We start from the raw sequence: 13,088 nt of genomic DNA, 5'->3' as shown, positions 1-13,088 counted from the left end.
GTGCGAACACCTCCAGTGACCTACCAAGGCCTACTGCTTTGTCGCCGCTGTTATCCGTGCAAAAGGCTGTCACACCGGCTATTAGGTAGGTGGTCGTAATGTTCTGGCTGATCAGCGTACATATTAATGCTCTTTCCGTTGGAGACAATTTTCTTACTCCGTAAAATAATTCTCTTTGTTATAGCTACGTCATGTAGGAATTTTCATTCGACCTTTCCACGATATTCTCCCACCGCTTCATCATGACAGAACCTAATTGACAGTAGTCTAGTAGGCTTGATTTGTGTCTGACCTGTCAAGTTTTATTATTATTTCAAGTGAAGTGTCTTCCTGGTTCAGAGGACGTGTACAGAATCCCCGGCGAGGGGTCGCGCTTCTACGCGACGTTCACGACGGCGAGCACCGGCTTGGTTGGGTCTGCAGTCTGCGCCTACACTCTCCGTGACGTGCAGCAGGCGTTCCGCGGCCGCTTCAAGGAGCAGGCCACCAGCAGCTCCGCGTGGCTGCCCTTCCCGTCCGGCAAGGTGCCGGAGCCGCGGCCCGGCGAGTGCGTCAACGACACCCAGACCCTGCCTGGTCAGTGCTGTCTCACCACTAATGACGACACTGTGCCAATATTATCCAGTACACAAGGAATAGAGCTGTTCAGTCAGCAAACTCACCCATCCAAATGTTACTCACCATTGTCTCATTGTAAATATTACAGCCATGTTGATGACCTATGATTAAATCAGAATAGAGAACCAATCGACCTGAAGACAGTTATCGAGAATGTTAACGTCGACCTGTTTGCGTTATGCAATAATGGGTAGAGAATATAGGATTGACGCTCAACCCATCCAAAACCACGTGGTCCTGGATAGTCATTCTATGCACACTAGCCAGAAATTCCTCTAAAAATGACAAATATATGGTGATTCAAAAGACTGGGCAGAAACTGAAGGAGCTGACAGAGCAGTCGTCACACAACAACTGTGGAAAAAAAACTTGCGGTCTATAAAGTAATCTTGTGCCACAGACAAGTAGGAACTTTCAGTAACAACAAGAATAATCAATACATACGCATCTTACGTTCATAAAAGGTAATGTATTATTTACTCTTAACAATGTTGCACATCACGGAAGGTGTTCAAAATGGAGACAAACGCCTTCAGTATGGGCATAACATATTCGAAGAAAATCCAGGTGTGCTCTACCAAGTATGAAAATCATTTCACGAACCTCACAGACACAGTAAGTGTACAGGTGCGAAATGTTTCTTCTTCGGAAATTGGTGTTACGTACACGAACGAGTCTGCTAATATGCCCCACAACAAATAAATCAAGAGGTGTTAGATCAGCGGGACAAGGTGATCAAGCAATTGGACCTCATCTTCCGATACAGCGTCTGGGATATGTGGCACTGAGTTCGTCACGTACTTTCACAGGGAAGTGTGCAGGTGCTCAGCCGCCCGCGATTAGCCGAGCGGTCTCAGACGCTACAGTTGACGCTTGAAACCTCCGACGTTCATTTGCGTGTTGTAACAAACACGGGCCACGGTCGGCGAGCAGCATCTGCAGGGACATGTTTACAATGACGACCATGTTTACGAGTGTGGCTGTAGCGCACTGTTGTGGTTTGGTCTAGCTGTCGCAGTGTCCGCATGTAGCGCTTGCTGCTATTGTTATTCTGCATTCGTCTCCGCACGCAGACCAACTGTAGTACACCGTGTTACCAGACGTCTGTCATAGTGTAGTGTTGTAGGAACTCTGAAAAGGCGGAGATGATACTCATCTATGGCGAGCGTCGGCGAAATGCAGCAGAAGCCTGCAGGGTGTATGCAGAACGGTACCCGGACAGAGAGCATCCAACGTGCCGCACATTGCAAAACATCTACCGCCAACTGTATGCAACAGGTATGGTCGTAGCACGCAAACGGGTTCGTAACAGGCCCGTCACAGGAGAAGCGGGTGCAGTTGGTGTGTTAGCTGCTGTTGCCATGAACCCACACATGAGTACACGGGACATTGCGAGAGCCGGTGGACTGAGTCAAAGTAGTGTCATGCGCATGCTGCATCGTCACCGCTTTCACCCGTTTCATGTGTCGCTACATCAGCAATTACGTGGTGATGACTTTAATCGTCGAATGCAATTCTGTCCATGGGCATTAACAAAGAATGCGTTGCAGTTCTACCTGTTTACCGATGAAGCGGGTTTCACAAACCACGAGGCAGTGAATCTACGGAACATGCATTACTGGTCCGTGGACAATCCTCGCTGGCTCAGACAGGTAGAGCGCCAGCGATCGTGGACTGTAAATGTATGGTGCGGAATTATTGGCGACCACCTCATTGGTCCTCACTTCATTACAGGGGCCCAAACAGCTGCAACATACATCGCGTTTCTACAGAATGATCTGCCAACGTTGCTCAAAAATGTCCCGCTGGAAACGCATCGACGTATGTGGTATCAGCATGATGGTGCACCTGCACATTCCGCAATTAACACTAGGCTGAACCTTGACAGGATGTTTGACGGGCGTTTCATAGGACGTGGAGGACGCATAAATTGGCCAGCCCATTCTCCTGATCTTACACCTCTGGACTTCTTTCTGTGGGGTACGTTAAAGGAGAATGTGTACCGTGATGTGTCTACAACCCCAGAGGATATGAAACAACGTATTGTGGCAGCCTGCGGCGACATTACACCAGATGTACTGCGGCGTGTACGACATTCATTACGCTAGAGATTGCAATTGTGTGCAGCAAATGATGGCCACCACATTGAACATCTATTGGCCTGACATTTCGGGACACTCTCTATTCCACTCCGTAATTGAAAATGGAAACCACGTGTGTACGTATACCTCACTCCTCATGGTAATGTACATGTGCGTCAGTGAAAAAGACCAATAAAAAGGTGTTAGCATGTGGACGTAATGTGCTGTTCCAGTCTCTTCTGTACCTAAGGTCCATCACCGTTCCCTTTGGATCCCTATGTAATTCGGTGCTCTCCGATACACACGATCGAACAGCGGAGGAGTGGTACTCAAGCGTCAACTTTAGGTTACAATATCTCCGGATGTAATTAACATTTTACAATGCAACAAACGGCACTTATTACGTATCCCACTGACGCAGCAGGTTGAAGATACGCGTTTCGTAAAACGGCATGTCCTGCTGCGTGAAGAAATACGTAACTGCCTGCTGCACATCGTCATCTGACAGGAATCGCCGATCCTTTAAGGCATTTTTCAAGGCATGGAAAGCGTGATATTGGCACTGGAGAAATCAGGACTACAGGGCGGATGCTCGAGTGTCTCCCAGTTGAGTTGGCGTAACATCTGCGTTAGACATTAGTGACGTAAGGACGTGCGTTATCATGTAGCAGCAGCACCCCGTCGCAGTTTCGCCTTAACTACACACCATAATTTCTCTACCGTTTCACAGTACCGTTCCCCAGTCATGGAGACACCAGGTTTCTTGAAATCAATAAGCAGTGGGGCCCAGTAATCAAAGAACAGCGTAAGCATCAGCAGCATAGATCTTGGTGCACCATTCCACAACGATACTTTTCAACAGACATGCTGACGCCCACATTTTCTTCCTTTACCAATAAATGTCTACCAGTGTTTGTCCTTCGGCATCCAAGAAAACAATAAGAGTACGTTTGTTCTGTTTCGACGCTGTTGGTAATACCGTCGCAGTAGTTCACGTTTTCGCATTTACTGGGCACTCGTCGGACAATCAAAAATGGCACACTAATCCCTTGGCTACATGTCAGTGCTTATATACGCGCACCGGAGACGCGCTACGTTGCATATACGAGGCGTGTTTGTTAAGTAAGTACCGTTTTGAAATTAAAAATAAGACGTGCTAAGATAGCTCAATAATTTTATATTTGCATGAAACCCCATACCTTAATCTACTTTTCTACATAATTTCAATATTGTGGCACTTGTCATAACGTTGTACCAGTTTTTGAATACCCTCCTCGTAGAAGTCTGCCGTCTGACTTGTTAACCACTGCATCACCAATGTTTTGACTTCGTCATCGTCTTGAAGACGCAGACCGCTCAGGTGTTTCTTCAAGTGCAGGAATATATGGTAGTCACTGGGCGCAAGATCGGGGCTGTACGGAGTATCCCATCGAAAAGATGTGATGAGATCTCTGGTCTGATTCGCCACAGCAAAACGATGCCCTTGCTCAACTTCCATGGACTGTTGCTTTGATTCTGGTGTGACGTAGGCCACCCGTATTCCATCACCCATAACAATTTGGCTTAAGAAATCATCACCGTCGTTGTGGTACAGCTGAAGGAAAGTCAATGCACTGTCTAAACGTTTGATTTTGTGCGCATCCGTCAACATTTTCGTTACCCAACGTGCGCACAATTTTCGATAATTCAAGTGCTCGGTCACAATGCCATACAAAACACTACGAGAAACATTAGGAAAGTCATCCCGGAAGTAGGAAATCGTAAAGTGTCTGTTTTCTCTCACCTTATTGTCCACTTCCTGCACCAAACTTTCTTTAACGACTGAAGGACGCCCACTCCGTTGTTCATCATGCACATTTGTGCGGCCATCTTTAAATGCTCTCACCCACTTTCTTACCATTCCATCATTCATAATGTTTTCTCCGTAAACTGCATAGATCTCACGATGAATATCGATCGCTTTTAGACCTTTGGCACTAAGAAATCTTATAACAGCTCGTACTCCACAGTCGGCGGGACTCACGATTATCGGAGGCATCTTAAACACTCAGTACACAATGTAAACAGGGAAGAATCAGACTGTAATGGCGTCAGTGCGTGGATTAAGGTACAGTCTTTCGTGTAAAAATAAAATTGTTTAGATATCTTAGCAGGTCTTTTTTTAATTTCTAAACGGTACTTACTTAAAAAACAATCCTCGTACGTTGCAGCAACGCCACCAAGTAGAAACTTTCTGGTAGCCCTTATAACTGCTCTAAAGGCGATAGGAAATTATTCGGTTTCGAGTCCAATATATCAGCTTTCAGATAGTTATTGAGCCATACGTTACAGGAAAACCGCTTTTTGTTCTTCTTAGCAGGAGATATATATTTGTGTGATATATATAAGGTCCGAATATATCCAGTACTCCAATATTAAAAGATATGTCCTTCCTTTTCCTGTTAGTTCTATATTATGTGTGACGAAAATGATTGTGAAATAATTATTCCACCAAACTGGAATTATGACGGTGGTTGTATTTGGATGTGGAATAATATGTTGCTATACTCCCACTGCAATAAAGACATCAAACATTGGCTACAGTGACAAAAATGACGTTGTCAAAACTTGTATGAATTTAACTGTCGAACAGACAAGTTTCTCTGACGTGGTACACTGCCCGCCTTACAGAACTGAACCTGTTCGCAGACGTGGTGCTCAACTTCATCCGGTCGCACCCGCTGATGGACGAGTCGGTGGCCCACGAGGGCGGCCGGCCAGTCTTCTACCGCGGCGACGTCGTCTTCACCAAGCTGGCCGTGCACCGGCTCAAGGTCGACCTCGTGGGCACCCACAAGGACTTCACCGTCTACTACATTGGATCCAGTGAGTACAGCACGGGCTCAAGAATGGCAGCTTCCTCACCATGTATAAATTGTAAGTTAATTCAGATGAGGACGAAGAACAATCGATTAATGTGCGAACTTGCTGCTTGACATAGACACCTATGTTAAATATATAGGCGTAACGAGCACGGTATGTTGGTGGAGGGGAAGGCCAATGGTCGACTTTGGTTTATTGCGAGATTTCTTGGAAAGTGTAGCACATGTATAAAGCAGGCCACGGACCAAAAACATTTACGACCTGTTCTTAACTATTGCTCGAGTCTGGGATCTTCATGAGCTCGGATTAAAGGAAGACATGGAAGCAATTCAGAGTGTGCTGGTAGATCTGTCGCTGGATGGTTCGATCAACAAGCAACTATTACAAAAATGCTCAACAGTATCAAAGGGGAATCCCTGTAGGGAAGACATTCATTTCCAGAAACGCTATTGAGAAAATTTTGGAAACCGGCATTTTTAGCTGAGTACCAAGCGAGTCTCCTGCCGCCGACATACATTTCGCGTAAGGACCGTGAAAACAAGCTTAAACAAATTAAAACTCGTACTGAGGTATACACTCGTATCCAGTTTTTCCCCCTCAGCCCATTTCGAATGGAGTTGGAAAGTAAATGACTAGTAGTGGTTCAAACTTCCCTCCACCATACACCGTATGGAATCTTGCGGAGATAGGTGTGGATCCATTCGACAAGATTGAATATGAATTCTACCACTGCTGTGTAAGACTCCCTAAGAACATTCTAACCAGAATGACAAATGATCCTATCACAGCATAAAAAAGCGAGTATGTCCTGGGCAGAGTCAGGGATGTAAAGAATGGAAGCTAACTTATCGACATATCTGGCAGCTTCAAAGATATTTAAATCAAAACAATTTGACATACTCCCAACTTTTACTCCACTGTAATGTGGACATTAGAATGCCAAAGCTTGGAAACCGATATAAATTTTTGTTGACTCCGGCGACGACTGATCTGGTATAGGTTTTGTCTTTCGAATACAGTTGATCATACCATGGCAACAGATGAAACTTTCACAAAACGACAGGATGGCCATAAATTACTAAAAAATGAATTTTGAGTGCTACACCTAGCTCTACTTTAAACCATCGTATCACGACAACGAATAACGTCTAGTGGATAAAAAAAGTTCCTGTGGTCTTCATCCATCTATCTGCACTGAAAAAGCAGGTACACCTGCCTAATATCGTGCAGGGCCAAAGCAAGGGCGCAGAAGTGCCGCAACAGGACGTGGCGTGGACTCGACTAATGCTGAAGTAGTGCTGAAGTGAACTGACAAGGTGGATCCTGCAGGGCTGTCAATAAATCCGGAAAATTACGACGGAATAGAGATCTCTTCTGAACACCACGTTACAAGACATTCAAGATATGCCCAATAATATTCATGTCTGAGGAGTTTGGTGGCCAGCGGAGGTTCTTAAACACAGAAGAGTCTTCCTGGAGAGACTCCGTAGCAATTCTGGATGTATGGGGTCTCATATTGTCCTGCTGGAATTGCTCAAGTGCGTCGGAATGCGCAATGGGCATGAATGGATGCAGGTGATCAGACAGGATTCTTACATACATGTCACTCATCAGAGGTATATAGAGGTATCTAGACGTATCATGGGTCTCATATCACTCCAACTGCACACACCCCACACCATTACAGAACATCCACCAGCTTGAACAGTCCCCTGCTGACATGCAGGGTCCATGGGTTCATGATATTGTCTCTATATCCGTACACATCCACCCGCTCGATACAATTTGAAACGACACTCGTCTGATCAGGCAACATGTTTCTAGTCATCAACAGTGCAATGTCGATGATGACGATCCCAGGCGAGGCGTAAAGTTATGTGTCGGGAAGTCATCAAGACTACAAGAGTGGGCCTTCGGCTACGAAAGCCCATATCGATGACGTTTCGTTGAATGGTTCGCACGATAACACTTTTTTATGACTCAGTATTGAAATCTGCGGAAATGTGCCGAATGGTTGCACTTCTGTCACGCTGAACGATTCTCTTGAGTCGTCGTACTTGCAGAATCTTTTTCCGGCCGCAGCCATGTCGGAGAACTGATGTTTTACCATATTCCTGATACCGTACACGCGTGAAATGGTGATACGTGAAAATCCACACTTCATCGCTACCTCACTACAACAGCACGTTCAAATTCATTTAAATCTTGGAAACCTGCCATTGTAGCGGCAGTAACCGATCTAACAACTGCTCCAGACACTTATTGTCTTGCCGGCCGTAGTGGCCGTGCGGTTCTAGGCGCAAGAGTCTGGAACCGCGTGACCGCTGCGGTCGCATGTTCGAATCCTGCCTCGGGCATGGATGTGTGTGCTGTCCTTAGGTTAGTTAGGTTTAAATAGTTCTAAGTTCTAGGGGACTGATGACCACAGCAGTTAAGTCCCATAGTGCTCAGAGCCATTTGAACCATTTTTGAACTTATTGTCTTACATGGGCGTTGCCGACCGCAGCGCCGTATTCTGCCTGTTTACTTATCTCTGTATACGCATGCCTATACCAGTTTGTTTAGCGCTTCAATGTACCTTAGTGCAATAAGTGTAGAAAACTTAGAGATAACGTGTTTTTGACAAGCGAAAACCAAACGAAACAAGATTTTTCCAAACGGTCAAAACTTATTTCAGACCTGTGTCCGATACTTCGGTGGATCAAATTTGACCATGAGACTCACTCCACTTAAGGGTGACAGGTTTTTCATATAAAAGGAGATCGGTGCACTTAAAAAATGGTGCCATTAGACGAGAATTAATTTCAGCCAGTTAAAATCTTTTGCAAAAGGAGTTGATGGATTTGCACAAGTTTCCTGGGTGCCATCTCTGGTACATCTGTCGAATCTTACTTAATATACTCTACCATACCTAAGGTAAGACAGATATTCGAATGGCTATACAAATGGCCGCTGATCGGCGCTAAACGAAAAGATTTTACCCCACATCCCTCGCTGAAATAGGAACAGAGCACCAAGACCCCTCAAAGCGTTGGTCTGTGCGTCGCCTTTTCATATCCATACGTTTACAGCGCTTCCGCGCTCTAAGGATTATGTTGCAGTTCGCCCAGGACTAGGAGTACACACTCACTCACTCACACACACACACACACACACACACACACAAACGTCATTTAAACTTCTAAGGCACTGTTAAACGCCCACTTCGCCACTCAAAATTTTACCCATTTAAAACACAGAAAGTCCATGCCCTCTTCCAAGCTACTCTCACAATGTTCCATGTCTTTATTGAAGTTTTTTAAATTCTTGTGGATATCCGCCGGTTCTCTTTAGATCTAAGTCGAAATATATGTTGGCGCACACAAAAATTCCCTATTTTCGAAGTCACAAATGTGGCATTCCCACAGAAGCAAAACCAGCATTAAAAGTTCCATCTGGTTCAAGGTCATTAGACACCGAGCAAAAAATGAAGTTGGAGCTTTCCCGTTATATGTTTCTAACTCCATAACAATTTGCAGAGCGTTTATTTTTCGAGCAGGTAGTCTTCCTACCCAGTTACTAAAACCACGTGGTTACCAAAACTTTCTCATCTTATAGCGTGAATCATCCGGTGCTAACTCCCAGAATATATCAGTTTGATTTTGAGACATAAACTCTGTTTTAATAAAAAGATAAATCCAAGATGCGGACACAGGTGACACTTGATGAGCAACTGCAAAACAAATCTGTAGTACAGGTTAATAAAATACATGTGGAAAATACGACTTCATAATACACATGCAGTAACATTTATGCTCGAAATTGCTTCAGACTTAATGCACACATGTTTGTCGCATTTTACACATTGTTTTCGTCAAGACAAAGCATTCAACATCAGGGAAGATCTCTAATCAAATCTCACTAACTCTTCTTGTACTTTGACTGTGTATTTAAAAAATTGAATTCGCAACAGAAATTACACGATACATGATGTAAGGATAAAACTATGAGGATACTCTTCTGATTCCGTCACACTCTACGCGCACTTTTCGTGAAGCTCTTGTTTTCCACAATTAAGCTAAATTTTTAAACACCCCAGAACTGACTCCAGTTACTACAACTTTCGATACCATATGAGTAAGCTTCTTATCCCGTGAAACCACACGGATTCTGGCTTCATATTCCCTATCTGATCAGATAAAGTATTTGGGGCTTACTAGCCACATGGTACGCAAAATCTGGAATTTACGAAGAATTTCCGCTGCAGGAGTTTATAACCGCACCACACATTTCAGCGCAACAAATTCCCGAATAGTCATGAAATACACGACCGAGAAGCGACCACAGTAACAGATTGTAAATTCACACAAAGGAGCAATGTAAGAAACGCCAGTCCCTCAAAGGTCTGCTGGAGACTGTGTCGTCAACATTATCAACACGTTCTCCAACAATACCAGCAAATAGTCACCTCGTCCATGTTCAGACATCAAAACATCTGGTATACTCACAAAATTAAAACCTGAGTCTGATTCAAGTTGCAGCTCAGAACGAGCTAGAAATTTTAGGCACCTCATTCCTGTCTAATCCTTAAAATTACAACCTTCTATACTCAGTTTCACGGAGATTCCTTCAGTACGTATCATTACCTCTCCTCTATGCAAGTCTATTACAGCTTAGCGGGCATTCGTAATATCAAAGCCAAAAGTTACTTCATTCATCAGTAACAGAACAATCAATATTCTAACTTCAAACTTATACTCTTTACAAGTGAAACTCAACCGGGTTTCCTTTTCAACTTCAACTGTGCTGCAGTGTACCAACCAACGTAACTATCTCTAACTTAAACTTCATTTTATACTTTTTTTAGGAATTAATGACATAAATGAGACCCATTACACTGCTGTTTTAATGTATTCGCCAAAATCTGAATATTACTGTAGAGATTCACTCGTGGCTGCCGAACTGTTATTTCGAGGGGAAAGAAGTTATTCTTGTTCCTTGAGTTCAGGCTGCGCAACTGCACGGTCATTAGAGCCCTGGTTTTTCCTTCTCCAGCAATGACGTTCAATCAGTGGAAACACATCTAAGGATTTAATACAATCAGGGGCATAATCAATAAAGTGCTCAGAAAGGTCATGTTTGTCTACCAAAGTGGAGAGACCAAGTGGCTCGTCTTGGCGGTGACATCAGTGGAGTATCATCGCAGTGTCAGTAGCAAATTGATGGCCTTAAGGAGGATGTTTATCCAGTTAACAGTGGCAGCTCGCAGCGTCCACACGTTAAGAGGACACAACAAGTCTACGTAAAAGTACAACTCTGGACAATTTATCATTTCTTTTTCTTCTGAGATCCAGCTTTCCACACGATTCCAAGACGCGCAAGAGGACAACCTGTTTTGACATATCCTGTTTTGCCTGTAACTGCAGTGTCTGTCTACAGCTTCCATTGCTCTGCAGAACCTTAGGAGTGACTATAAAAATGAGAGCAATGGACCATTCAATGAGGTGACACTTTCGGCGTTTCTATTGCGAGTACCGAATTTCACAACCTTCATTCTGTTGCTTCCATCCTCAGTAATACAAAAACAACAGTGTTTCCTGTCGTATTTTCGCTGTAATTAACACTGGGCAGTTTAGCTCAATACTTCTATTCGCGCTCTGGAAACAAAACTGGTAGTTCGATGACCGAAGGAGCCGGTTATGTTTCCCAGTCCACGCACACTATTCCTTAGATTGGTAGGCTGATTCATATCTAAAGTGTCAGCGAAACAATAGTAGTGCCTGCAAACTCACTGAAGTGAGAAATGTAGGATGACTAATTCATGAATATTTGTGTTTGTACGTCACGCACATCACGGCAATTTTTCAGCCAAAAATCATCCCATACCACAGAACTGTCATTTATTATACGATATTGCAGTACCTGTGTTACTCCGAATTACGAAGCAGTATTGTCCTTATTCGCAACTACTAATACACTCTTTTTAATTTGTTATGAATCTGCGAGAATCACCTGACACTGTAAGTAACTTGTACAAAGCATTATGTATGTGATAACTACACGGTCGCAAAATAACGCTCTTCAGCGTCTACATTTTCTGAAATGGAACGGGATTTGTAAAGATTTCAGATGACATCCGCTTATAAATGAAAGAAACTGGCAAACGATAAAATAATATAGTTAATATGAAGACGAAACTACTGCTATGTAATTAGTTAATTTCGAAGGAGAAGTAAGTTTCCTGTGGGAATGAATAAACTAACATCTTACATACACGCATTATTTCCTGTATATCTGTATCTTCAAATCTATACACATATTTGAAATATACTTAAAGTGTGGAAAGCATTTTTCCAAAACCAAATAAACATTACATTTTTATAAAGTTACAGCTGCATTTGTTTCGGAAAAACCGTTGTTCCATAAATTTTAAAGCATTACGTCGTTGATATAGGTATGGAAGCTGACGAGAAGTAAATATTGCATTACACAGACCATGAATGAGGTCATTTTGGCAGCTCGAAGCCTTCACTTGCTAACAGCTACAATCTAAATCATTTCATAGACGATTTCAACAACTATTTTGTTAAAAGTTTTATAGCTTCAGGGATGCTGCAGGTATAGGTATACGATCTAGCACTGCACAGGAGGTCTAGTTTCTCCCTAATCAGCTACAGAAGATGCAGTATTTACGTAAACTCTAAGTACTTTTTGAGGTCAGCGTTGCATGGTAGTGAATCGTGGAAGAAAAGAAGAGAATCGAAGCGTTTCACATGTGCTGTAGTAAGAACTTGAAAATTGCACGGACTGATAAGATAAGGGATGAAGAGGTTCTCTGCTGAATCTTAGAAGAAAGGTACTTATGGAAATACCGAAAATTAGAATGGACAGGATGACAAGACATGTGTTAAGAGATAAGGCGATAACCTCCATGGTGTTAGAGAGAGCTGTAGTGAATAAAAACCGTAGGGCAAGCCAGAGATTGGGTTACGTCCAATAAAGAAATGAGGACGTAAGGGGCAAGTGCTACTCTGATATGAAGAGTTTGGTACAAGAAAGGAATTCTTAGAGGGCCGCATGAAAGCAGTCACATGATTGATGACTTGGGTAATCACTTGAAGCTGTTTTGAATCCAAACCACTGTGAGATCTCTCTGTGACAATTTCTTACCTGTTTTTGTTGTGGTCTTCAGTCCAGATTCTGGTTTGATGTAACTCTCCATGTTACTCTATCCTGTGCAATCTTCTTCGTCTCTGAGTAACTAATGCAACCTACCTCCTTCTGAATCTGTTTATATTCAACTCTTGGTCTCCCTCTACGATTTTTACCCTCCACGCTTCCCTCCACTACTAAATTGGTGATCCCTTGATAAATCAGAACATGTCCAACTAACCGATCCCTTCAGCTAGTCAAGTTGTTTCACAATTTCTTCTTCTCCCCAGGTCTATTCAGCACTTCCTCATTAGTTACGTGATCTACCCATCTAATCTTCAGCATTCTTCTGTGACAACACATTTCGAAAGCTTCTATTCACTTCTTGTGTAAACT

At 43.3% G+C, this 13,088-nt stretch overlaps 1 protein-coding gene across 1 annotated transcript in view; it reads left to right on the top strand.

Moving 5' to 3' along the window:
- Positions 1-13,088, top strand: part of LOC126412398 (semaphorin-2A-like) — a 425,849-nt gene that overhangs the window by 347,493 nt on the left and 65,268 nt on the right. Inside the window, exons 8-9 of the mRNA XM_050081975.1 lie at positions 340-576; positions 5,388-5,564. Of these exons, the coding sequence (XP_049937932.1) occupies positions 340-576; positions 5,388-5,564 (414 nt within the window). The remainder of the gene's footprint in view (positions 1-339; positions 577-5,387; positions 5,565-13,088) is intronic.

The sequence above is a fragment of the Schistocerca serialis genome, chromosome 7, assembly GCF_023864345.2.
Source record: "Schistocerca serialis cubense isolate TAMUIC-IGC-003099 chromosome 7, iqSchSeri2.2, whole genome shotgun sequence".
NCBI lineage: Eukaryota > Metazoa > Arthropoda > Insecta > Orthoptera > Acrididae > Schistocerca > Schistocerca serialis.
Note: the sequence above shows the minus strand (reverse complement) of the source record. Positions and strands in the feature narration are given on the sequence as shown.